The sequence below is a fragment of the Arvicanthis niloticus genome, chromosome 9 (assembly GCF_011762505.2).
Source record: "Arvicanthis niloticus isolate mArvNil1 chromosome 9, mArvNil1.pat.X, whole genome shotgun sequence".
Lineage (NCBI taxonomy): Eukaryota > Metazoa > Chordata > Mammalia > Rodentia > Muridae > Arvicanthis > Arvicanthis niloticus.
Window position 1 is genome coordinate 49,780,821 of NC_047666.1, and position 27,242 is coordinate 49,808,062.

Sequence of the window (27,242 nt, forward strand, 5' to 3'; positions counted from 1 at the left end):
TTAGATTAGCAAGGGATGCAAATATATGAGTACCAGTCCCAAAGAGCCAGCCAGGAGACAAAGTACAGTTCAAATAAAGGATTCCACCCAAGTCTACCTTTCTCTGTCAGGGAATTTCTTAGAGTACCTATAGGAACATTGTTGAAAAGCCCACTCTAGCATGAGTGATGGCTCGTATTTCCTGTCCAGCTTCCTGTCCTGCTTGCAGCTTCACCTAAGGGAGCATCCCTTTCCCCAACAGTTGTTTGCTCCTTATATGGGCACTTATTCTCTAATGAAAGGGACTAAGCATGGTTTCTAACTCATTTCTTTGGCTAAGTTAAATAGCTATTTATAAGAAACTGGTTTAAAAAAAGGGTAGTGCATTATATGATAAGCATCATGTGAACTAAAGACCAACATGACATTAAAAGTGTTGCAAATTATGTTGCTAAAAGCATGCACTAAATATGACATCAAAATGAAATGCTAGCAAATCCTTTATGCTATGGTGTCCATAACTTGGTTTGTTTACTGAAATGTCCTGAGTTTGATCTCCTTAGATTTGTATATGTGAAATAGGTATAGCCTGAATATTCTCATAGATATGCCTTCTTACTGATTATGTAACATTTTTTTAGGACTAGAAAGAAACCCAGAACCTTGAGCAAGGTACGGAGGTCTCATGGCTTTTTTGATCAGAAATACCAAAATGTTGGGTAGATCTGATGGAAATATTTCTATATGTAAGGAATTGCTGTGTGACCACTAGCATATAATAGAGAAAAAAATGTGTCATGCAACAGAGTTATATATATATATATATATATATATATATATATATATATATATAACTTTTATTTAAAGATTTATTTATTTTATGTATGTGAGTACACTTTTCCCTCTTCAGACACACCAGAATAAAGCATTAGATCCCATTACAGATGATTGTGAGCAACCATGTCATTGCTGGGAATTGAGCTCAAGACCTCTGGAAGAGCAGTCAGTGCTCTTAACTGCTGAGCCATCTCTCAAGCCATATCCATTATATATTTATGAATTATCTCATAGTTTTCTATTATGTAGAGAATGATGCCCCAGAAATTATCTAACTTTATGGAACCTGTAAGGAGATGGAGAAAGTTTAAGATGAAAGAAGTAAGAATATAATTTGAAGCAGAGACTGATTCTATACAGGAAACTGTCTTTGGAGAAGGGATAAGTAAAAAAGACAGTGGGTGAGAACATCTGAAGAGGCAAAGGAGAAACAGGCTAGGCAGAAACAAACAAACTTAAATACACAGAAATTGTACAGAGATTCCATAGTTGAATGAACAAGGTCTATGTGAGATTTGAAAGACATTCCACAAGAGTGGATAGTCAGGAAATTGAAACTCACAGAAGAGTTGGGAAACAGAAGGAAATTCATCTGAAAAAGGAGTCAAGTACAGTTCAAGTAGAATCATGTAGACTCCTACATGGAATCTAACATGAAGGTAGGGGTTGTGACTCACCGCGGTCCAATTCATTGCCAAGGACCTAGGGGTTGTATTGATGCAAAAACAAAGCTGACCAGTTTCCCAGTCTAACTTAGCCTTTAGAACCCATGCATAAAACAAACATATCTGATTTCTAAAGAGTTCTAGGTTATAGGAAGACACATCATAGTAATAGATGTGCTGGACCACATGAAAATAGATGTGGCTCTACTCTCCAAGACTACATGACTTTATATACCCTTTGACACTCACCCTTTCACTAAGACAATGACTAAACATTAGACAGTAAACAACTACTTAATATAGTTGACTATCCTCAGAAAGCACAAAGCTATGGTAATTAGGTGTGGGTACCATCTAAAGTATAAGTAGCATGAGGGCAGAATGAGGTATTAGAATCCAATTATCAACTTATCAATATGAGCAAAGTAAAAAAGCCATAGCTAGATGCTGATGTCTTGACTTTTCTGTTTTATAAACATATATAAGCTAAAGTCTTACTTTTTAGGGAAACTGAATTACTACTCTGTAGGTTTGGTGACTGTGCACTGTGTTACCAAAGTGATACAAAAGCATGATTTATAAACAGAAACAATTTTTAAAATAAAGGTCTCAGGATCTATACATAGCAAATCATATAATAAATTTTTGTTTTGAGGTTTAAAATAATAGGCGACTTTTACTCAAGATTACAAGATTCTTATGATAATCTATAATTCATGTTTTTCTATCTGTCATTGTCACTAAAAAGTAATTTAAATCTGATTAAAACTCTAGTCTGAACATTATTCTAGAAGATCTCTCTATGTGTAAGGACTTGCCCAATGTTAACTAACATAGACTTAAGCTCATAAATAGATGTGAAGCCAGGTTGTTTTTCTTTTTAGCAGAAAGTCACAGAGATGGCTCTTTGTCTCCTAGCCATGTTATCTGTTACACTGCTTTAAGTCTTCACACACCATCTGCAGTCATTGTATTTGTAAAAGTGCCTTGTATATTGTGTCTCCTAGCTCTACATACAAACTACCACGCTTACAATCTCCATGAACCTAAGTGCATCAGTGGCGCTGGGAATGCTATACATGCCGAAAGTGTACATCATCATTTTCCACCCTGAACTCAATGTCCAGAAACGGAAGCGAAGCTTCAAGGCCGTAGTTACAGCAGCCACCATGTCATCAAGGCTGTCACACAAACCCAGTGACAGGCCCAACGGTGAGGCAAAGACAGAACTCTGTGAAAACGTAGACCCAAACAGTAAGTAACCCTCCTTTCATCTTTCCATCCTACATCAGAAAACTCTAGAAAGTGGGATGTGTGTTGCTGCTCTCTGGAGTAAGCTTGCCTTGTGGATGGTTTGCCCTGATGAATGGTAACTTTTACTCTTTTGACAGTGATGAATCTGCTACCATTTTCTTGGTAGAAAGCTTTTCAGAATTCTGCCTACTTATTCTCCTATCTGTTTGTTCTTTGTTCAAGGAATATCCAGTGGGAATAAACATGTCTATCAGGGATTCTTTATCAGACCTTTCCCACTGGTGAAATGATTTCCTCTTAGGAGGACTGCTTCCTGCTGGGAAACCAACTTCTGGTTAGAGAAAGTCATACTTAGTGAAGTAGAGCATTAGAAGTAACATTAACATTTTTGGAGAACTTTAGATGCATTCCTTCCTTCCACTGAGATATGAAAGTTGACAAAATTATTCCTGAAGCAAGTCTTTTAGAAACAGAAACATAAAGGGTTAGATAAAACTGTTAAACTTTCATTAAGTGCATAGGCCTGAAGACTATCTTGCTAAAGCAGCACACACTTGGGGAAAGTATCACCAAAGCCACTGAAGAAGAAAGTCATTTTGTAAAAGACAAAGACTGACAGTTGTGATTCAGAATTGTTAGACTCAATTCATAACAGCCAGGTAATCTCCAGTGTTGCCTTCAAAAGGTGTAAAATCAAATGCACACAGGACATCACATGCACAACACAACATTAACTCAGATGTTAGCTCCATAAAATTCTCAATTGTTATTTTTACTAACAATGTGGTAGTGAGTATAGATTTGCATTTCATAAATATTTTGGTCAGTTCTTTATGTAAGAAAAGATACAGGGATTCATGGTGATAATTTCTGTTTTTAAAATAAAAGGGATTTCACGTTTTCTACCAAGTCATACAAAACAGTTTTTTGAATTATGAACTATTCCCACTATAGCCATACTTGCAAACAAATGGAGAGAAATTCAATAGGCTGGAGGGCTTAGTTTTAATGAATACTGTACAAGAACCCACATCCTCATTTATGAATGGATATACAAATATTAGAAAACACTTTCAAAGTAACTGTAGTTTTCACTCGGAACCTCAACAGAAGAGATTATATGGTAAGATTGGAGGAGGAAAAGGATTGTTTCAAAGAAAAAAGGAAAAGTAGAATAAAGTTGGAAGCTCTGGCTTATCTCTAGAGTAACTGGCTAATGTGAACTGGGAAGAATGTGAGATGAAGGCTCTGTGACCATTACAGGGACAGAGCAAGTAGGTTTGAGTTGAGACATCTGACTTAAAAGCCAAGCCTCTCCACTCATCATCATGTGCCCTGAGAAAATATTTATATATGGATACAATTTTAACGAGATTTTGGCCCCAAAGCGTAAGAAGAACAGACAGTTGGAAGTCTCTTTATTTGTACTTTTTAAATGAACAAATATGGACTCATAAATTCAAAAAACAAATCCTATATTACCAAACAATAACTTTTTACTGTAGCTAGCTTTTTATGTTCATATCAATCCTTGTTGAGTCTTTGAGTAATTTCTAAAATGCAAACCGTAACATTAATACTAACCCTGAATCATCCACTTGTAAAATAGTATCACACAAAAGCTTGTATGGAAGACCTTGCTACTCAACAGAGAAGATGATCTTATTCTCTACTTACTGATGATAGCTTACTGCAGGGAACTTCTGTGACATAGCCAAAGTCATATACCTACTTAGCATCCAAGGTTGAGCTAAACCAGGTCTTATGCTTGTTCCTTCTTGCTACTGTATGTCCTGAAATATGTCTAGCAGGACAAATCCCCAATGCATAAATCACATTTTTGGCTCTGTTACTTGATGATGTAGCTAATAAAAATAATATTATTAATAATAATAATGTGATGATGGTGGTGATGATGATGATGGTGGTGATAATATTTTGAGGGGAGTTTGCTGAAACATGCCACACTATGAAGTATATGGTTGCTTATTATATTGTAAGCAGACAGTAATAACCCTATATTTAGAGAAGGCTACCCAGGTAAAGACCTTGTCATACTAACTCCAAAATTCAAGTATTCTAGTATCAAATGGCATAACTGTAATGAATCCACTGAGAACTAATTGGACATCTGTCTTTTTAAAAAGTTGTTGATGGTATGGTTGTTCTCATATTTATAAAGAGTCATAACATACACTGCAGAGGAAAAAAAGAGAAAAGAAAAAAGAAAAAGAAAAATGAAGAGGATAAAACAATTAAATACAGTCTTTGTCTCTCAACCAGTCTAAAAGATGTTTGAAATTCTTCTAATGTTTCTAGTGTTGTATATCCACTGCCTTATAACACCACAAATGATAACTAGAGATTGGTGGAACCATAAGAGGAGATTCATGTACCTCCAAACATTGGGGTTTCTGATGACCCAGCTCTTGCAGACTATTGAGAGAACCCAGTCCTCCCAAGCCATCAATCACCACTGTCAGCAGGCAGCTGTGTGTTCTGAATCTCTCATGTCTACTACAGTCAGCATAAACACTGGTGTCTCTCAAGCCCATGGAAGTACAGCTTTCCAAATGAGAGAACAGATCTAGTTTCTATTTGACTTTGTTTTTAAGTAAATGACCAGACATGGCCATAAGTGTTTCACTAGACATCACAGGTCTGCAAATGTGGGCATATTAAAGGCAAATGTTTAATCTGGTATACCCTGTCTGAGTCTTAGTAAAAACTGGCTTCTGTCATATTAGCATTGGTACTTATCTGGAACAAACACAGCTTAAAGGAATGAAATAATTTGAGATTAAAAAAAAAAAAAAAGTACATCATTTGAAATGTTCCCCAAACAAACTTCTAATGTGGAAAATGTGGTATCATAGATGGCAATCGCATTTGAACCTGTGGCCTGAATGTCACAAATATGCATATACATGCCTGGGTATACATAATTACATTAAGATTAGTAGTGAAAATTTAAGTTAATGAAAATATACAAAAAATGATCTGATGCTATGAAATGTCATAATTTGATATTATGTTGAAAACCAAGAATGGCTCAACTCATTTCCAGAATATAAATTTTGGCAATTGAGATGCTGAACATATGCATCTCTCCAATGGGGAAATTATTTTTTAAGGTGGTGGAAGATATCTGAGAAGACAGGCCAGTTTATAGAACGTACAGCAAAATAATTAATAGACCAGAAATGCTCTCCAATTCATCTTTGCTCGGAACGCTTAGCGTGAATCTTTCTCAGTCCGTGGTGTTTTCATCTTGAACAGCTCTGCCCCATCACTGTAGCTTGCCATCTGATGCATGACCGCTTCCACTCATCCACCTCCACACCATACACGTCTACATGAAAATGAGCTTGCTTCTTGGCTTAAAATGTGCAGACATTAAAACTGCCCCCTTCACTTCATTACTGCTTAAGGATTGACATTTTCCTCTCAAGTTGCTCCTTCAGTTAAAATTCTGATTGCTTGAAAGAAAAACATCCTTTTGTTGGTATAAAGGGTCAACCTTGTCAAAAAGTTAATGTTATCTGTACACTGTGCATATATTCCATATTCAGTCTCAGGCCAGTTTTTGCCAGTGTCTATGTTCAGCCTGAAAACATGCTCAGGGTACATGAGAATGAGGCTCCAAGATTTATACTTATACATAGATAATTTCTGTCATAGGGATCCAGAAAAGCCAATGTTATTTGTATACTCTAGCTATGTCAAAGAGCTGCACCCCAGAATTTCTTCGAATTCTGGTTCTCTCACCTTCCTCCTGAATCTGGCCTCTTTCCCTGTACTTCCAATGTAGACCTGCATACATACTTGGAAAACTGGAAGATGCCAAATAACTAGGAGGTCATGCTAGGGCTATGGCCTATGACTATTATTTTGTGGCCCTTTTCAGGGTGGATGGATGATATTAATAGGTGGGCTACATGACTGAATTGCCATGTGTGAATAAGATCTTGTATCTTTCTCATCTGGAATAACCACACTCATCAGATTCTATGTGAATTAACCTCTTATCTCATGCTTCTCTTGAGAAAAGATTACATTGAATAATGATGAGAGGTTGTATCCTGGTGCTAAGATAACATCCATTCTCTAAGTAGATGTCCCCTGGGCTGAGAAATAGTGAAAACACTTGGGTGGATGCAGAGTACATACTGGAAGTTCAGTAGAAGCTAATCATAGTAGGCAGGTAGACAGCTAAGACTTCATCCTACTTATTGGATAAATGAGAGTTTATTGCATATAAATGACCCTGTAAGAGATAAGCTAGATATGGGATATGCAACAGATGGGATTTCACCCATGAATATAGATTTTGAGGAAGACCATATTAGAATAACAACAATGTGTACCTCACATGTAAAATATAAAATAGAATAATTTTAACCTAAATGTATTCTGTTGTTGCTTTTCTTTCTTTACATTTTTCTTACTATTTGGCATCGACTATAAGGAATACAAGAAAAATCTTGTGCTGGTCTCAAAGAAAGAAATTACAGAAAATAAAAATGTCAATAGAAGGAAGTATTTGATTAACAAAAGAAACTGTAGGCTCCTAGAAAATGGATGTGGGGAAACAAATTGTAAACAAGAAATAATGCCTAGAGAGTCTGGAACACATTCCTGTGCTATGCTGATGTGTTAATGTTTCTTGTTTTGTTTGCTTCTTCATCTGTTTGGATCTCTAACATCCTCAACATGGCGCTCTTTGTACTCATCCTTCTGGACTAACCAGGCAAAGCTGGTCAGCAAGAATGAACTAGGCTAAGGTAAAGGGGGTGGCAACAGGAAGGAGAAAGTGAGATAGATCGGTTATTTGTGGGCTGGTTCCCTCAGCTGTTCAAGCTCCACAAGTGTAACCCCGCTACTGTCAGGTTTCTAGTGGCACCAGAACTCCCATGTTCAGAGGTACCTGAATCGTGGTGAACTGGACTACACCAGCCTATTGTACCCACTGAAATAGTGGACACAATGTCTGTGGGTCTCTCAATTATAGTCTCTTCAACAACACCAACAAAAACTGATAATAATAAAGAGGATTATTGTCTGCACATTTATTTTATATATTCCTATATATTTACTTTTCCTGTAGACTGTATACCACCAGTAAGAAAGAGTGTACAAAAGTCCGTAACTTGGTACACTATCCCACCAACAGTATAGCTTTTGACTGCTTTCCAAAAGGTAAGAAAACAATCTCCTTTTCATTTGTTTGTGTGTTGTTGTCTACGCTAAGAATAGAAATGTTTTCCTGAACACCGTGCATGACAATATGAAATTCTATCTGTATGAAAAAAAAGTAAGTTTGAAAACAGATGTTTTTGATGAGCTCAATGACAGTTGTAGTTACCTGCCTGGTATCTTTGCTGGAGAATAGTTCTGGGTGTGGCAACTGGCCAGTTGCATTACAGGATGGGTGCTGTTTATTCTGAATCAGAGTCTACTTGAAAATAATTGATGTTAAAAATATGTTAAAATGTGTGCTTTTATACTCTGACAGTGTAGACCACTGACAGAGAAACACGGGGCATGCTTTACAAGTCAAGTACAAGTCTCTACTTCAGTTAGCATTACTTTGTATATCAAAATAAACATATACATTTCTAGAAATGTTCAAAAAGTAGAAGTGACTAGTCCTAACATTGTAAGACTAATTGTCTTTTTTCTTTTTCTTTTTCTCTTCTTCTCCTTTCACTCATTCTTTTTATCAACAAATAACTGCAAGAAAATTTTTATGTCTGGGATTAATGATATGTCAATCATAGCTTTTGTCTGAAAAATCAAACCAAATGTAGTGCTCTCTGAAACTAGAGGAGGGAGTCAAAGAAACATGATCAAGGTCTAAGGAAAGTTCCAAAATTAGCCAGAGGGTTTACCAATTAATATCATGATATTGAAAATAATGGATTATGTGACTGTATCTACTGGTTTTATGAATGAACTTTCTTGAAAGCATCAATTGACTGATCATTTATGCTCAAATACTATGTTGTTACTCCATTAGTCAATATATGCTTGAAAAGTCTATTCTTAGTGGTGCTACTAGTTTTATCATTTCTGAATGTTAGCTAAGCAAATAGAATCACAGTGAAAAACAACTCTTGCTTTCAAGAGGTTTGGTTAGGTGGATTGAGGGCCTTCCATATGGTAGGAAAAATACAGAGAAGAGTCCATGGAGAGGAATGTGAAAAGGCAGGGGAGATACCTCCACAGCTATGAACATGGAGTGCTTTTATAGAAGACTTGGGTTCAATTCCTAGCGCTCAGATTGGAAGGCTTATAACTACTACCAACTTACTCCAGGAGCCTGATGCTCTCTTTCGGCCTCCATGGATATCAGAACTTAAAGGAAAATAAACACACACACACACACACACACGCACACGCACATACGCACATGCACACTTAAATATAAAATAAAAGTTTGAAAACAGGTAGTAGATTTGAATAAAAGATTTCCTTCTGATTGTCTCTAAACACAACAGCTGGAAGGCCTATTTTTAGAGATCTAGGAAAATGAGGCCCTGTCAGAGAAAGTGACATTTTGTTTAGCAATGCAACGTTTAGCTACTAGCCTTTCTGTTGTGTGTCTCTGTCATGGGACTTCTGTCAGATCACTGCCCGACTCCTACAATATGTATTTTTTAATGATATTCTGCATGCAAATAGTATCTTGGCCTTAAAAACTCTACTTAGTACTCAAAGACAAAAAACAATTACATTCAGCGAGTAATTACATTTCTTGTTGATTCTAGATGGATGTAACATCTCAGTCTTCAATTTCAGATATATTGTTTCCACAGTTATTTCCTTTTCCCGTATCAACATGATCTGTCCTAGATTTTAAATAGGGCATTCTTCCCTACAGTGAATATGTAACTGTACCCCAGTGAGATTTCAAGTCTCTGCAGTACAAGTGCTTGTCAAAACACTGTAGCTCAGCTCCTCACTTAACAGTTCTTTTACAGGGAGACTTCCTGAAAATAAATGAGAAAGAATTATCCCCAGGAAAATAAAAGATAGATTAAATATCCATCTATTATAAATTCTTCTTCGATCCATTCTCAGTTGGTGTCTTTTGGTTTAAAGGAAGTAATAGGAAACTATGTGAAATTTACCTTTCAGTTAAAAAGTATTTATAGGGTTCTTGCATGTTGGCTCAGCAGGTAAGGAAGCTTGTGGCCAAGTCTGATAACCTCCATTGCACCCTGAGATACACATGGTAGAAAAGCAGAGTCCCTGAGGTTGTTCTGTGACCTACACATGAGGTTGTTCTGTGACCTACACACAGACACACACACACACACACACACACACACACACACACAATGCAAATTTAAAAATAAATACTGCTAGGATGTTATGTTTAGCAACAAAAACAACATTTGTTCTCGGCTTATTTTTCTTAGCAGATTCTGATCGATCGGTGAGATTCTGAGAGCATGCACAGAGAGGTCACATCACAGAATGAGGACTGGTCTTTCTTTTTTCCATGCCACAATCAAGGCAAATTTGTTCACTCATTACTGTGTTTTTTGCCCATTTTTGACTTTGATGGTACTACAGACACTAAAAATATTTGTACTTGATTTTCTTTCCTGATCAGTTTAAAGGCACGTTATTAAAAGAAGGAAGGATGCATATATACATACATATATATATATATATATATATATATATATATATATATATATATATATATATATATATATTATTTTAAAATAATTGGGAATAGACAATGGTTCATGTTATGTGTTTTAAAAGAGTAGGCACCAGCTGTTCACCTTAACAATGAGAACTACCTGCATCTGGAGGCCAACTAGGGAAATGGCTCAGAACAACATGTTTGAATCCATTTCTGTGTGGTGGTATTCAGGGAGATGAAATGGTAAAGAGGAACCACAGATGTAAGCCTGAATCTTGTGCCAATTTGCCTTTAAACTTCACTTCAGCCATTTTCTCCCAACAAAGACACACCATATGCAGCAAGTCTGGCCTTTGCTTGTAAGAGATGGAAGGAAACAAATTCAAAGTCAGACAGAAAAAAAAATAACATGGCTAGAAAATGTGTTTTATATAAGGATTTTGTTTTAAAAGTGCTCTCTCTGGCAGATGCTCAGCATGACGTCAGCCAACTCAACAGTGCTTCCTCTTTTCATTTATGTGTTTATAAATGTTATAACTCTACACAGGGCTGTCAGTCTAACAACAGTTATTTTAAAATCTAATTAAAGAAGAAAGAAAGGAAAAAAGTGACTGATCCTATACTATACGCAGGCCAGGAATAAGGTTATCCCTGTATTGTAGTTTCACACTAAGATGCTAGTGTGATTGCAAAGCATTAGTCTCAATCCTGCCTTATATATATGAGCATATAATAACCATGAGATATATATTTGCATAGTTTTGTTCTTCACAGCACATGTTCGGATTTTAATAGTATTAAGATCTCAATTTATGGAATTGTATTTTTTAAGTTAATAAGGGCTAGGGAGATGGCTCAGTGGGTAAAGTGCTTGCTGTCCAAGCATAAAGTTTGGATCACTAGGATTTGCCAAAGATGTGACAGCCCAGCTACAGTCCTAGCTGTCAGGAGGGGAAATACAAGCTCCCCAAAGCAAGCTGGCTAACAAGCTTTGGACACAGCCAAAGACCCTGCCTCAATAAAGAAACAGAAAAACCATCGAGGAAGACAATGGTTGTAAACCTCTGGCCTCTACATGTAGGTGCACAAACATGCACACTCACACATATCTGTGCATACCTGCAAACTCATGGGTACAACACATACATATACATGTACCAAATAAATACATCTTAATAATCATTTGATTCTTATCATTAATATACTGGAGTTATGTAGTACTTGAAGCTTTTAAGAACTTTGTCATACAAAGCTTTACATCCTGTTGAGATTCTCCTGTTTAAACAGGAGACCACTTCAATTTTAAATCCACTTTAGAGCACTCACTAAGTATAACACAACAAAGAATATAAGGCTATCCCACTGTTGACACAGAATCACCTCAGAAATAAATGCAGCTATAAATCTCATCAGGACCGATCTCTTGGTACATGCTCAGAAACCAGTTAATACCTGCCACCTCGGCTCTGCTGCTCACATCCCACTTAAACAATGAGAGGAAAGCACACATTGCCAGTAGTTTTACTAGCACAGTAGAGTTATACACAACATGTCCTTGCTGCATGAAAACTGCATCACAGGGTACATTTAACCACTGCCCTGCTCTGTCTCATCAAGATTTATAAACTCAGGGGATTCTTATTAAGTAGGGACAATCAAATGAATGTCTCAAGAAACTTTAGCCTGAGCCAGCCCTAAGGTGGCATGAATGGGAGACAGAAATGGACAAGCCATTCAGGGAGTTCACACATGATGGAGGATGCTAAGGTAAGCAACTTCAGTTCCAGATGACGAAGGCTTTTAGTACAGGAACATGAACCTAAGGGTGGAGAGCATCATGTTCCATCAAGGTGTATGGAAACTGGCCCAGGCAGCTATACAAGCACACACTCTTAAAACAGAAAGGGCTGTGCACAAATTATCTGAAGTAAAAATAATGGGACATGTTTAGTGACTAGAAATCATTCTGCAAAGCTGCTGTTATGAGTTAAGGACATGTGGTCTTAGAGCATGACATCCATGATGCAGCCTATATGGGGGCTGAAGTTTCCTGTATTTCTGTGTTTTTGTATACTGAACTGGTGAGTTTCATGTTTTCAGTCTTATCTAGAACCTTGTAAGTATACCGATAAGGGTAGACAGGAATAAGAATGAATAAGAAAATGTTCAGTCTGTAATTCAGCAGGTTGGATTGTATCCTTTAAGACAAAACCAAAAAGCTCTCAAGGTTATAGAGAATGAAGAGGAAACTTTTATGTTGCAGTCAGGTTTCAAATTTTTGTTGTGGTTTCATGTAAAAATCTTGAAATTGATATCAGTACTGTATCTGCACTTATGAAGTTAATCGTTCTTTTGATGCACTAAGCCAACATACAAAATCAACGAAGTTTGTGCCTATCTCTCTCCTCCGTGATTAAAAATTTCTACATCATTTATCATTCCAATCACATATGTACTTGACAGTTCCCACTGGAAATGGTTTTGAGGTGGAGAGATGGCTCAGTGATTAACAGCACTCACTTCTCTGGCAGAGGACACGGGTTCACTTTCTGGAACCCACATGGTAACTTACAATCACATATAACTTAGGTCCCAGTAGATCCAATACCCATTTCTAATCACTGTGGACTTTCGCATGCATATTGTACACATAGACTTACTCAGGCACACACACATACACCAAGTTTAAAACCGAACTCTTTCTTTGGTGCATAACTGGTGGCTTTCTAATCACCTGAGTGGGTTTGCTTGGAGCCAGTCATTTGAGACAAGTTTTGTCTTTTAGAACCAAATGTCATTTTAATTTTAAAAAGAGAAATATGTGTTCTTAACCAAGATCAGTTCATTTTCTCCCATCCAACTGCTATGGGGAAGGCTCATCTCAATATTCAACTGGTGATTGTTTTTGGTTTCTAACTACTAAAGATATACCTCAACTTTGCAGATATTCTCTCTCTCTCTCTCTCTCTCTCTCTCTCTCTCTCTCTCTCTCTCTCTCTGCATTGGAGCTTGGACACATTTTAAATTAACTTTCTCTTGGAATCAAAGGTAATCATCATTTCCTTTGTAATCTACCTGAATATTCACATAATTTATTTTGCCTTTTCAAGTTGAAGATTGGATTTGAATCTTTTTTTTTCTATCTGTCCTTTCTCAGAGTATCTCCAAGGTCTCAACTTGTACAAGGAGCGTGCTAGAGCAAACTCCCACCCACTGTTGTTCTTGCTTAGCTGACCCAAACCTTAGATGATTTTAATGTGAATAGCTACTTCACATCGGTAAGTGTTGGATATCATCTTGACTATGTTGTCATTTTCTCCAGGGAAGAATAAGGAAAACTAACCTTGGAATGTGACTTTTGTGGTGGTAGTTAGAGTGTCACATATGTGGCTTGCCTTCTACATCTTCTGTGACCATGAATTAGCCTCATTTTATGTAATTCTCAGGTTCCCATAGAAACAAGCTCCATTAATGGGACACCATGGTGACAGCACAATATCCTTATAGGAGAATCCTTCTCTGTAAAGGCAGGTCATGTGTGTAGGGATGCTACTGACATCCTTAGCTATTTCTGAGCTTCATCCTGTCCCTCACCTTTCTTTCCTTCCCTTCTTCTTTTTTCTTCCTTTTAATTCTTCCTTCTATCTTCCTTTAATGCCTTCTTTTTTCTTTCTCTATTTCTGTCTCTTAGCTTTTATCCATTTCTTTTCCAAGTTTGTTTAGGTTTGATTATATATTTAAATTTTGTGTATATGTGCCTGTGTATGTGTTTGTGTGTGCACACATGTACATGCATGCACAAGGAAGACAGATGTGGCCAATGAGTATTTTTCTCACTTGGATTTTACCTTACTTTCTGAGACAAAGTATCATAGAGAAACTGGAGCTCACAATTTCAGCTAGTCACATCTCAACTCCCAGTGATCCAATAGTTTCCTCGCCTCCAACTCTTGGGTTAGAAGCAACTGATTTCACACGGCGTTCAGAGAATGAATCTAGGTCTTCATGTTAACACAGCAAGCACTTTATCATGTGAGCCATCTCCCTGTCCCCTAGTTTTGTGTTTTGTCTACCATAAATCATCAGAGTTGGAGGAACAGCATGTAGATTACCAGTGAAGTCAGCCAACCCTGTATCTAAGTATAGCTAACTTTTTTTTTCAAGATATGTCATTGGTCTTCTGATGGATCATTAAGAGTCTCCTGACTTGGTGGAGTTGCTATATATATATATATATATATATATATATATATATATGTATATATATATATATATATATGTATATATATATATATATATATCGCACCATATGCAGGCAATTCCAGGTCTGCTGGCAACCTAATGGCCATTTTAAGTAGAAATCACCATCCTGGTATACATTCTGAGTGACAGAATAATAACAGAGCAGAATGGGGATCCTTTCATCTTTGCTAGTGAAAACACATTTGGTCTCCTTGTATTTCAATATATAACGAAATTAGTTAACAAAACCAGAAATTTTCTCTGCTACATTTAAATTTGAATATGTTTCAACGTTATATCCAATAAGGGGAAGCAAGCTCATTCATCTTCACCTACAAAGTCCTAACGTGATTAAATAATCGGAGCTGTAATGTTGGTTATGGCTCTGAGAATAATTCCAGCACATTATTCTTACTGCTGGAGTTTGCAAAAAGTCCTAATCAGGCTCTTAGACAGATCTTCCGGTCACTATTTCCATTCAAGAAACTAAAGCTGAGCATTGAGTGATACCCGGTGAACACTCCTGGGCCACCTCTGTCCTAAGCAAGACACACCAGTTACTGAATGGTAGCACAGACATCGACCTTGGGATTTTAGACAGAGACTTTTTGGTGAATTTTCTACATATGAAGAGTTGATTTATTTTTTTTCTTTCTGTGTCATCTATCTATCATTCCTTGTTCTTATTAACTGGGTGTAGAGTGCTTGGTCTTGCCTTTCCAGAATCTCAAGACCCATCATCCAACAATAAGACCATGGAGGAATGAGACAAGCTCTTTTCTTTGCGTCCCTCACTCTTCCCTTCCTTTGTCCCACACTCATTCTTTTGTTCCTTCTCTCCTTCCTTCCTTCCCCCCCCCTTTTTTTTTATCTTTAGTACTTCTGCTGACCCAAATAATAAAGCACAGTAATTCCAGTTTAGAAGAAGTTAATCCTCCAGATCCAGGAGCATTTCACCCATTACAACCCATTAGCATCCATCCAGAAGCATAGGGTCAGGTCTGCTGGTTGTCTGGAGCTGATTACAGACCTCTTTAAGTTAAAATGACCAGTCTTCACATACCTGTGGTTAAAGTAGACTTCACCTACATGAAAAATGGTCATATCTGACATGGGAGCACAAGCAAAGTGCTTAATCTTTAAAAGATTAAACCCAGAACTGGATCTTGCAGGTATTAGTGACTAGCACTAGGACTTCCTTTGAATACAGCAATGCATTTCCTACCATAGATTTAGCACCTCCTCCACATGCTTCATACAATAGCAAAGCCCCCCCCCACCCCCCAACACACACACACCACTGGCTACCAGGGTCATTATCACTATCATCAGTGTAGCTGAAAGCTGTATCCCTCTTAAGGATAGTTTGCAAACCACTACTGCCTTTCAAGGAATATGATTCCCCCTTTCATTTTTTTCTTTTGCTTTCTTCACTTTTCTTTATTTCTTGTTTTTCATTTTTTTCTTTTGTAGCCATTTTTGCAAATTTCTTTTATGTTGTTTTAATTTTCCATGGTTTGCTGAAGTTCAGAAAAGCCCTGAGCTGTTGTTTCTCTTCAGGTATCATGCAGCTACATGCAGCCATCTGCACTGGCACACAGTCAAGCTGATGGCCAAGGCAAGTGTCTGCCTGCATTTTAAGTGTGCCCAGAAAGTCTTTCTTCCCAGCCCACTAATGGATTTCAAGAATGAAAGAGACTGAACGCAGTTTAAATGAACTTGGGCAGGAGTGATTTAGCAATTTGCTCTCAAAAATCCCAGAAGAATTAGAGGAATTACAGGACAAAGTCATCTTGAAGCTTTAGTTAAGGATAAATCACATGGATGCCCTCAAATGGGGGTGGGATTCATATAACAGAGATCTATTGTTATGCATTGACATGCATCACAGAGACTGCCAGTCGCTTGCAGTGTACTTAGTTCTCAGTAGATTATGGGATAGGTCATCAAGGAGAGTAGCTTGAGCCGGGATTTTCACCCTACTGAAAGACAAAATCAAAATAAAACAAACTAAACTAATCTGAACTAATAGAGCAGCGTGTTCATTATTATCCTTTATGCCAGGCAGGTAATGTGACTCCTTAACAAAGACCATCTCAGTGTAGTTCTGCGCATTGATACAATGCATTATTTTATATGGTAGTGTTAGGAGCTAAGTAATGATGAAGCACTTCAGACAGAATGGGCTGCCCAGTACCTAGGCAAATGTTAACTCTCAGATTTAGCCATTCACCTTAAATTAACTGGGGTTTTCTGTTTCTGTTCTAGGAAAGAATGTAGGAGACTGCAACTTTCTCACTCCCCTATTGGCTATTGTATCTGCATCTTCTTTCTGTAACACTCCCAATAAGTTTAAGTCAAACAATCCTCCTGCATCTGATTTTTGTCTGGAAAAAAAAAAAACCTGTGAGATTTTCAGATGGAAATATCAATAAATCACGTGACCTGTCTTCAATCTACTTAGTATTGATTCATTCTGCAGCAATGGTTCCTCAAAGCCTAAGTTCCAGGGAGCTGGCGAATGAGCTGTCTGGGGAACTAACTACATTTAAACACAATCAGTTTTCATTACATTTCACAATTCAGCCCATGCTTTCCGACTTTAGGCACAAATTTATTCAGACTAAGACCATGGCCGTGATGTTTATATTAAATTAGCGATACCTGCTTGTACCTCAGCTGTTTAAGGAAATATCAAAGATCAATTATAATAACCCTATTTAGGGTAAAAGACTGGCCATTAAGAAATCTTCTGAAATAACTCTTAGTTGAATTTAAATCATTTTTCCTCTAACCTTTATTCACTGGAACACTGAAGGGATTGACAAAGCTGGTTTGTTGATTCTTATCTCTGTCTGGTTTAGAAGAAAAACGTGTCACTTTTGAATTCTTGTAACTGGCACCTGCCATTCAACAGTGATGTGATGCCATTAACAGCAACACTTGAGGGCTTTCCATGATATTAAAAGAATACAGTATGAAACAGTTTGGGGTTATTATACAAGTGGCACCTACCATATTCCCTGAAAGTCACCCTAGATCCCCACTGGCACCATTTGAACTGTGTCAAAGCCCTCTCATGAGGCTCTTCAGACTGCTGTTGCTTCAGACAAAATAAAAATGAAGCTGCTTGCCGCAACTGTGACTGAGGAAGAAAAGTACCATTGTTTAAGGCCTCATCTCCATGACAACACCCAGCAAGAGGTTATATCCTTGTGTCTTTCTTTTTTTTCTCCCCTAAGTGGGCCAGAGTGACTTCTGCAAGCAAAGTGAACTGGCAGATCTTCAAGACATCATTTCAAGAGACTCAAGAGAGAATCCCATACATTAAAGACCCAGCATCTGCAAAGAGATTCCATGTTTTAAATTTTTCACAGGGAATTTACACTCTGCCCCACCCAAGCAATGAAAATGATCGGGGCAATCTGCAGGGAAACAGACCTGTTACTGCATGAGCCTTCATCCTGAGAATATTTTGACTGTTCAGTGTCAGTCCTCATTGCTGCTGAATCTAGAGTCCTAAGCATCCTGAGATAGCTGGGAATGTGACAAAACACATGCTTAGATAACAACATATCATGGTGTCAGAAGGTTGAACACTCTTCTAGATAGTGATATGAGCACATTACTTACTTCGTATGAGTTTTCTCATTTTCCAAGTGGACAAGAACTAACTAGGAAACAGATATTTTGAGATTAACTGAATCCATCATATTAAATGCTGAACTCAATATAAAATAACATGTCAAATAATTTGCTATGAATTCCATGGTTTATTCCCCTCCCTCTATTCCTTCCATCATTCCCTTATGTACCCCCCTCCCCAGGATCGACTCCCCCTCAATCTACCTTCAGAAAAGAGCATGGCTCTCAGAAACAACAACAAAAGAGAACAAAACAAGATACAAGGCAAGGGAAATGTCCTCCCACTAAGCCTGAACAGGGCAATTCAACAGGAGAAAGGGAGTCCTAAAAGCAGGCAAATGAGGCAAAGACATACCTACTCCTGCAGTTAGGAGTCCCACAAAACAAACAAACAAACAAACAAACAAACACAAGCCACCAGCCATAACATATATGCAAAGACCTGGTGCAGACTGCTGTGGGCCCCATATTTGCAGCTTCAGTTTCTGTGAGCCCACATGTACCCTGCTTGGTTGATTCAGCAGGCTGTATTCTTCAGGACCTCCATCCCCAATACTTCTGCAGTCTTTCTGCCCACTCTTCTGAGGGACTCTCTTAGCTCTGAGTGGAGGGACACAATGGAGAACTCCAACTTAGATTTCTCTACGTTAGGTCTGGCAGTGGGTCTCTGCATCCACTTCCATCTGCTGGCAGAGGAGTCCTGTTTGATGACAGCTGACCAAGACATTATGATATAGCAAAGTTTCGCAATAAATCATTTCATTGAGCTTTTTTATTTAATTATTTGTTATTCTTGGTCATTCAAGCAGTATTGGGTGTAGACTTCCTTTTATTATGTGGGTCTTAAGTTAAATCAAACATGGTGTCTGCCACTCCCTCAAGATTTGTCCCAATATTGCCCCAGCACATCTTGTAGGCAGAACAGGACTGTTTGTAGGTCAAAGATCCACATTTTTCTTTGGAAGCCTGCATGCACCAAAGAGACTAGAACATTGGGGTGAAGGTTCCAGCCAGGTACAATCTTGATCTTAAATAAGATGTATGGATGTTGTCATTGGCAATAGAGCCTTGCTGTCAGTTTGTAGAGAACAACTCTTGTCCTAGCATCAGCCTGTGATGTTGAACTATCTTCAAGGGACCCCCTCAGCCAATAACTCAACAGAATGTAACCCAGCCTGCCTCTGGGAGCCTTACCTGGCTACAAGACAGCCAATTCAGATTCCATATTCCCCATTACTAGAAGTCCTCCTAGGATCACCCTCATAGATTCCAGAAACTTTTCACTGCACTAGCTTTCCACAACATCACCCAAATGACAACAATTCCATCCATCTCTTACCACATTCTATCCCTTCATTTCATCTCTCCCAATACCAGGTCCCTCCCACTTCCATTTCCACCCACTCCCAGACCACCTGACAAATCTCCTCTATTTCTTCTTCCCCAGGAGATCCATGTGTCCTCCCCAGAGCCCTCCTCTTTACCTAACCTCTCTGAGTCTACAGTCTGTAGCTTGGCTATCATTTATTTAATGGATAATATCCACTTATAAGTAAGTATATGCCTTATTTGTCTTTCTGGGTCTGGCTTACTTCACTCAGGATGATTTTTTTTCTAATTCTATCTATTTGCCTGTAAAATGAAATCCTTCTCATATGACTATCATCAACTGAGTTATAATAGTCAGTTTACATAGTAGCCATCAGGTCTACATGCCTGTTGTAATTTATTTAGCATAAAATGAAAGTAAATATTTTATTCTTTACTTCAGCTATACATATTTAAGTGCTCATCAGGTTCACAGAGCAAAGCTATGACATAGAACATCTCATTAGCACACGTAAGACAGCACGGATCCATGCATTAGACAAAGAAAACTATTGGGTAAGAAATTTCTTTACAAAAGAGATACAGAAATATATTGTGATCTTAGCATTTTTATGAAAACCCTTCATGGGCATTCTTTAAAAGTGCTTGGATAGCCAGGCAGTGGTGGTGTATGCCTTTAATCCCAGCACTTGGGAGGCAGAGGCAGGCAGATTTCTGAGTTCGAGGCCAGCCTGGTCTACAGAGTGAGTTCCAGGACAACCAGGGCTATACAGAGAAACCCTGTCTCGAACCCCCCACCCTCAAAATAAAGAAAAAAAAAAGAAAAAGTGCTTGGATACATTTCTAATACAGCTTGTAGTAATATGAATTATAATGGGTGGTATATTATAAGCTAACAGTAATAAAATATGCTGGTCAGAAGTGGCTCTCTCAGCTAGAAAGATTTCATCAACTCTGTCTCTAAGCTGTTCACAATGCTCTGTAGTTGATGACTTTCTATAGTTATAGAACTTGTACTAGGAAGGCTGGGCTTTGGCCAGTGCCACACCAGTGGCAGCCATACATAATCTAATCTTGATTTCCACTGATTATAAACACAATCAGCTTAGACACTCAATGCTGAAAACAGACTTGCACCAAGTGTGTGAAGTGTTTCTACACCTACATGCCCTGTCATTGGCCATCTTGGGGATTCTGATGCTGGCTGGAGGAGGTTTTTAATTTTCTCAAAGTCAATGAGTGTGTCTTAGTTGTCCTATGAATGGATACTTTTCGGCATTGCTGTCTGGCAGGTGCTTTGTTACTTGTTTCTATGAATATTCAGAAAATAATCTCTCTCTCTCTCCCCTCCGTCCCTCCCCCTCTCTGATTCTCTCTCTCTCTGTCCCCCTCCCTCCCTCCCCCTCTCTGATTCTCTCTCTGTCCCCCTCCCTCCCTCCCCCTCTCTGATTCTCTCTCTGTCCCCCTCCCTCCCTCCCCCTCTCTCTGATTCTCTCTCTCTCTCTCTCTCTCTCTCTCTCTCTCTCTCTCTCTCTCTCTCTCTCACACACACACACACACAGACAAACAGAGACAGAAAGACAGAGAGACAGAGAAATCTTGTCAACAAAACAGTATCAATGGGATTAGGGAGTTGGCTCAGTGCATAAAAGCACTTGTTGAGCAAACTTGCAGTTCTTAGATTTTAATCCTCAGAACTCATGTAAAAGTATGAAGTGGAGCATGGGCATCCATAATCCCAGATATCCTAGAGAGAGATGAGAGGTGGAGTTAGGAATATTCTTGGAAAATTGAGGGTGTTCACCATAGAAAGTAGTGGAGACCCTACCTCCAAACAAGTAGAGGCAAGAACCAAAACCTAAGCTGTCCTCTGACTTCCATATATGTGTCAGGCTACATGAACAACCATATTTCTACACATGAAGGCACACACATACACACACATACACACATACACACACAAGCAAGAGCACACACGTGCCATACAGACATCTGCATACAAAAAATGTAAAAGAAAAAAATGATATATCAACATTCTGGGAGAAGAAGATGAAAAACAAAGCCCACCATATTTTTGTTATAAGCACTTGCCCTCATGTTCCATCCTATGCCTTTTTTCTTATTCACTTATTTATATAGCATCATTTCATAAGAGCATCAGGCTGGAGGAGCTAGTAATATCTGCACTTACAAAAGTATAACTTAAGTTTATGAAGGTTGAGCAACAACCCAGGAATTAGAGACATGAGGAATTTCAAACTCATTCTCACCTCATTAGACCCCAGCATATCCTCATTAAAGAACTGCAAGGTCTTTGAACTGACAAGTTAATTCTAAGCCAAGGAAAGAATAGCAACGACAAATCCTTCATTATTGAGGACTCAGTTTCAGAGTGTAGTCTAGAAACCGTCTTTTCATCTACACACAGACAAACACTGACAGTAGGTCACCACTTGTGCCAACTTATCTAGGGAAATGGAGGCAGGTCAAGCCAAGATGGAGGCTGGAAATAGAAGACCACACAAAGAGAAGAGAATTATTTGTCTTAAATAACATCCCATGTGTTATCTTGTCTCAAGACTAGAAAGCTATGGTCAAACATGGCCATATGCTGAGGTAGGAGGAAGAGCATTAGCCTAGCCTATAGCTTAGACTTTCTCTTTCAGTGAAGCTATTTGGTAGACTCTGCCCTTGTAGCATGGTTTATAAAGGAACCACACACACTTCACTTAAAAATAGGCTTCAAATTTGCAAACAATATTGATGTGAGCCTCTCTGAAAAGATGTTTCCTCTTCTATTCTTAGCAATGGTCACATCAGCCCCAACTGAACCAGCATAATTCAGGTAGTGTTCAGTACTCTGGATATAAGGCTGGGGTAGGACATTCTGTCTCTAAGGACTTTACCACCTCAAGAAGAAGGACAAACTAACTTTTAACTAGACACTGAGATAGATATACTAAGTTACATGAAGAGGGGGAAAAGGAGAGAACCATGGAAATGATATTTTAATTATGATATAGAAAAAGAGGAAGCATAGAAGAGGGTTTTCAAGGCTGGGAAACTATCTTAGTGATGTCATAGCAGACATTCTTGGAACTGGGATGTACATATGGAACACTTAACCTGAGCAGCATCTTCTGTGCCGAGTACTTAGTTTTAGTTGACTCGTGTATTTGTATAATCTGAAGAGAAAAAATTGGCTCAGAAGGCAGGCTAGGAATCAAGGTACAGACACTAAATAACATTCCAGAGTCACATCATTGTTAAGCAGGAGATTTTAGAGATAAGTCCCATCCGATGGAACCACAGATATCTAACCAACAGACTGCCTTCCAGTGGAAGGTACAAGTCTGGCCTAAGGAATGCTCATGTTTCAGTATAGCTAAGTGGACAGAGCTTCTCAACCCCAGTGCTACTGCCAGTTCAGGCTTGTCCATCCTTTGCCAATGACCATCCCATGAATTGTAGAATACACACACATCCTAAAAATTGCAAATGTTTTTCTGGCCATTTCTCAATCATTCCTTCCAGTTAGGAGCTACATGGTTAAGATATATTAAGGCTAGAAAGAACCAGAAAAAGTATGCTAAAACTCAATTGGGAATATACTCCAATTCTATTCTAAAGGCTTTGTGGGTTTGTCCAGAAGGGTAAAGATGCCACTCAGAGTTTAACAAATAAAAAGCAGGGAAAATGATAAATTTCAGAAGCAAACCGAGTTTTCTGAGAGGAGCTACATGCACAGATGAGCTATCACCTTAGGAAGAAAGGGAATCTTTGATTTTATTATTCCTAGAGCCAAGGGTGGCAGATGACACTTCCTAGGAAGAAAACTTCCAGGGGCTAGAGAGATGGCTTAGACAACTTGAATTCTGTACTCAGCATCTATATCCTGCAGTTTATAGCTGCCTGCAACTTTAGCACCAGGGAATCCAATATCTTCTTTAGGCCCTGCCAGAACCAGCATACATGTTACACACACACACACACACACACACACACACACACACACACACACACACACACGCACACACATACACTAATATAAAAATAAAATAAATCTTCAATAAGAACAACAAAAAGGAAATAAAACATAAGATGCCAGTGCCCTGCCCCTGCCCCTGCTCCCCAAGGAAGTCCCATACTCCAAACATAGTTTGATTTCATTTAAGAAACTTTCTGCAGCTAGAAACAAGTAAAATTTCCATTCCCACCATGCCTATAATCAAATAACAAAAACAAAATTAAACCAAACCAAGAGTAATCAAAGCAAGGTTGTATGGTTTTTAGGATTTTTTTTTTTTTTTTATCAACAGGGAAAAGTTCCATTTGCCTCCTAAGTGTTCTCCAGTAGATATTGCTTTTAGAAATATAAAATATAGTTCTAAATTTTTAACCTATAAAAATTTTACAATTAAAATTGATCATGCTAAAAAAGGTACCTCAGGTGGTGGTTTGACAATGAACACATCATACAACTCAATCTGTTTTTCAAACCCCAGATGTCTCTTCATTGAATGCCCATCTTACTCAGCAGTGGTTTCTTTAAGATGTCATTAGAAGGATTAGGAAGATTTTTAAAAGCCACTTTACAAACTACCTTGAACATTTAGAATTAGGTACAATTCTAAGGTTGTAGCCAGCTTTATACTTTCAAAAATGGATTTCTTTTAAAATAAAACTAATTGTCTAAAGAAAACTATCTGAGTCTAGAAGTTATAATTGCATGCCTCTTTGTCCAGCTAGCCAACCAAAGGCCAGATGCAAGGCTGTGGGTTGAGATATGGCATTGCTCTGGGATAAACATCTTCCTATTTTATCTGCCTCTTCTGCCAACAAGGAGCTGCAAATACACTCTGTCAGTGGATTCTTTTACATCTAGATGAACTGAGACCAGATAAACTCCCCGGATATGAATAGATACATGGCAAACTTTCCATTGTTAGTGCCTCTTTTCTGTCATTGAAAAGAAATACTCATGGCCTTGGGAGTGGCTCTATGCCTGTGTGGGAATATTTTCTAGCCTTTCCTGATGTTTAAATAAGGAAATAACATTATAGTTTGTTTGTTCACAAAGTTACACCTTTACACCCCATGCTATATCATGAATACCCTTCAACTCCAGAAACAAATTTGTCCAAAACATCTCCAAAACAATCTCACTGTGTCCGTGTGGACATCTGAATTATTGGAGACTACAGTTGAGGGAACTAGCCTCTAAACAAAAGTAGTCCTCCTGAAAGCATCATCATGTCCCCAGTATGCTCTGCAATTGTGAGACACCTACAGAAAATGTCCTCTATTTAAAAAGCAGATCTTGAAACAGAAAGATTCTACATTAAGATTTAAGCTAAGGAACTGGAATCTTAAGCAACTAGAGGATTTTTTTTAAAGCTTTACAGTTGTTCTTTGAAGAATATAAAGCTTTTACATTCTTCATAAATAGTAAATAGATTTAGTCATAAATTTCCTGAAATGTGTGCTTTGTTCCTTTCATTTGGAGGCAAGTTGCAATTTCTGATTAAACATGATGAATCATTATACATCAACCATTGTAAAAGGATGACAGCCATCAAGAAATGCCATTTCTGTGCTGATGAAAAGCATTTCTAAGACATCAAATCCTACACATCTGCCATATACTGTCAGCAAGAGACGATACTTAGTAGTCTTGTGGCATTCTAAGGACAGCCTACAGCTGGCATGGATGTGAATAGTAAGGAAAACAACCCAGATGATGGCATGAGATATCAGTCCTCATCTCAGAAATGGCTCCTGTTTAAAAAATGGGGAAAAAAAATCCTTTATTCTCTAGCTGGTTCTGAACTAGAAAAAAAGCAAGGCAATTGTGGAAAATAAAACCTTAGAAAGGCAGTATGCATGAAGCCTTATTTGACCCTTCCTGCAGAGGTTACGATCATGAAACTATGCCAAGTATGGTGACATATACCTTTAATCCCAGGACATTGGAAGTAAAGGCAGAGAGGCAGAGGGATCCTGCTTAACATAGTGAGTTCCAGGCTAACTAGAGCTACATAGACTCTGTCTCAAATAAACAAACATATCATGAAATTATTAATATCTGCGACCTGCTGCTACCATATTCAGAGCTGCAATTTACAGTATTGTATGTTTGGGAATGGCCAACGATCCCAGATTTTGATACAACCATGAAAGGAATATGGTTCCTTGCACTTTTCAGAAGGTATTTTGTCTTTTCCAGCACAATAGCTTCTCCCTGGCCAGAGGAGAACCAGTTCTGAAAACTCAGACAGCAGACACATGTGTTTGCCTTCAGCTCACACCATCATCGGGCCTCAGCCAAAATTAAAAGTGTAATTAAACTGGAAATAGGAATCTCCTACAGACTTATCTCTCAGTCCAAAGAGTTAAATGGTCAGCACATAGAATTTCAAAAGGAATATGCTGAACATTAGAATTATCTAGAAACCAAACAATTAAATAGAATTCTGTACAATTCATGTATCAAAGGCCCGCCAGTCATTCACCATCATTAATAAGATTTTGTGCAGGCCCTAATGAGAAGTCCCCAATCATCTGTTATATTTTCACCATCTAATACACTCCTTGGTACAATATAAATGGACCACACAATTTTGGAAACGGAATGTAAAATACGGAGGAGTTACCTTTAGTGTATTTTTCCACTATCATAAATTGGCCCACATGGTTTCTGCAGAAGAAGAGTAGAAAAGAAGAAAGAAGATGAAAGAAAGGAACAAAGAAAGGAAAGAAGGAAGAAAGGAAGGAAAGAAAGAACAAAAGAAAGAAGAAAGAACAAAAGAAAGGAAATTTTTCTTTTCCTTTGTTCAACTTAAAGCCACAGTTTCTCCACGAAATGAGAAAACAAAGCCCCAGCAAAAAAATGCAAAGAGACTCCAACTCAGTAAATTCTACACTTCCCGACTACTGAAGTCCCAGGCCTCAGCAATCAATGAATAATTTAAGGCATTGCTTCTCAAATTTTAATGTTCACACCAACATCCAAAGATCTTGTTAAAATGCATGCATAGATTCAATACATTGCTGTGTGTCTGTATGACTAACCAAATACTGGGTGCTGCCCATAATGCAAGTCTTTTGAAGAAAAATTTGAACTCTACCCAAAATTTGCATGCATACTGACAGTAAAACCTAATCCTCACAGATCTGAGTCTGCTAGATGTAAGCTCCTTAACCTTACAGAGTCATAGTAAAATCATGTTAAACACTGACTATGAGAAACCTTTTTAATTCAATTGGATTTGTTATCTGAAGGTGTCTCTGTCACTCAGCAGAGAACCTACCTACATGGCAAGATAAAACCCCACGTTAAGGTATTTTTAGCTTATTCTTGTAAGTGCCATAAATTAAATCACCTATGGTAACAAAGGTATAAATAAAATATGCAAGCTCCGTGTGCACTGTCTTTTTCACAGATCTTAATTACTGACTACAGACGTTTATTTAATTGCTAACAGCAAATTAAGCATTGAATAATTAGGAGGAGGAGGAATGCAACTTACCATCACTGGAATAGATCCGGAGTACAACAAAAGCACTCTTGGTTTTCAAATGTCATGATGATATTTTTTCTAAACGTAGAAAAGTTATTAATAAAAATCCCA

General features: G+C 38.0%; 1 protein-coding gene across 4 annotated transcripts in view; it reads left to right on the forward strand.

The window, feature by feature from the left end:
- The window catches only part of Grm7 (glutamate metabotropic receptor 7), an 819,622-nt gene that overhangs the window by 758,396 nt on the left and 33,984 nt on the right, over positions 1–27,242 (forward strand). The window contains exons 9-12 of one of the 4 annotated variants that reach the window (XR_013112556.1): positions 2,489–2,735; positions 7,843–7,934; positions 13,553–13,673; positions 16,906–17,096. Coding sequence is in view for 2 of the 4 variants with exons in the window: in XM_076940208.1 (XP_076796323.1) it covers positions 2,489–2,735; positions 7,843–7,913 (318 nt within the window). In the remaining 2 variants the exon portion in view is untranslated. The other 3 variants (XR_013112557.1, XM_076940208.1, XM_034512293.2) reach the window with 3 other exon arrangements.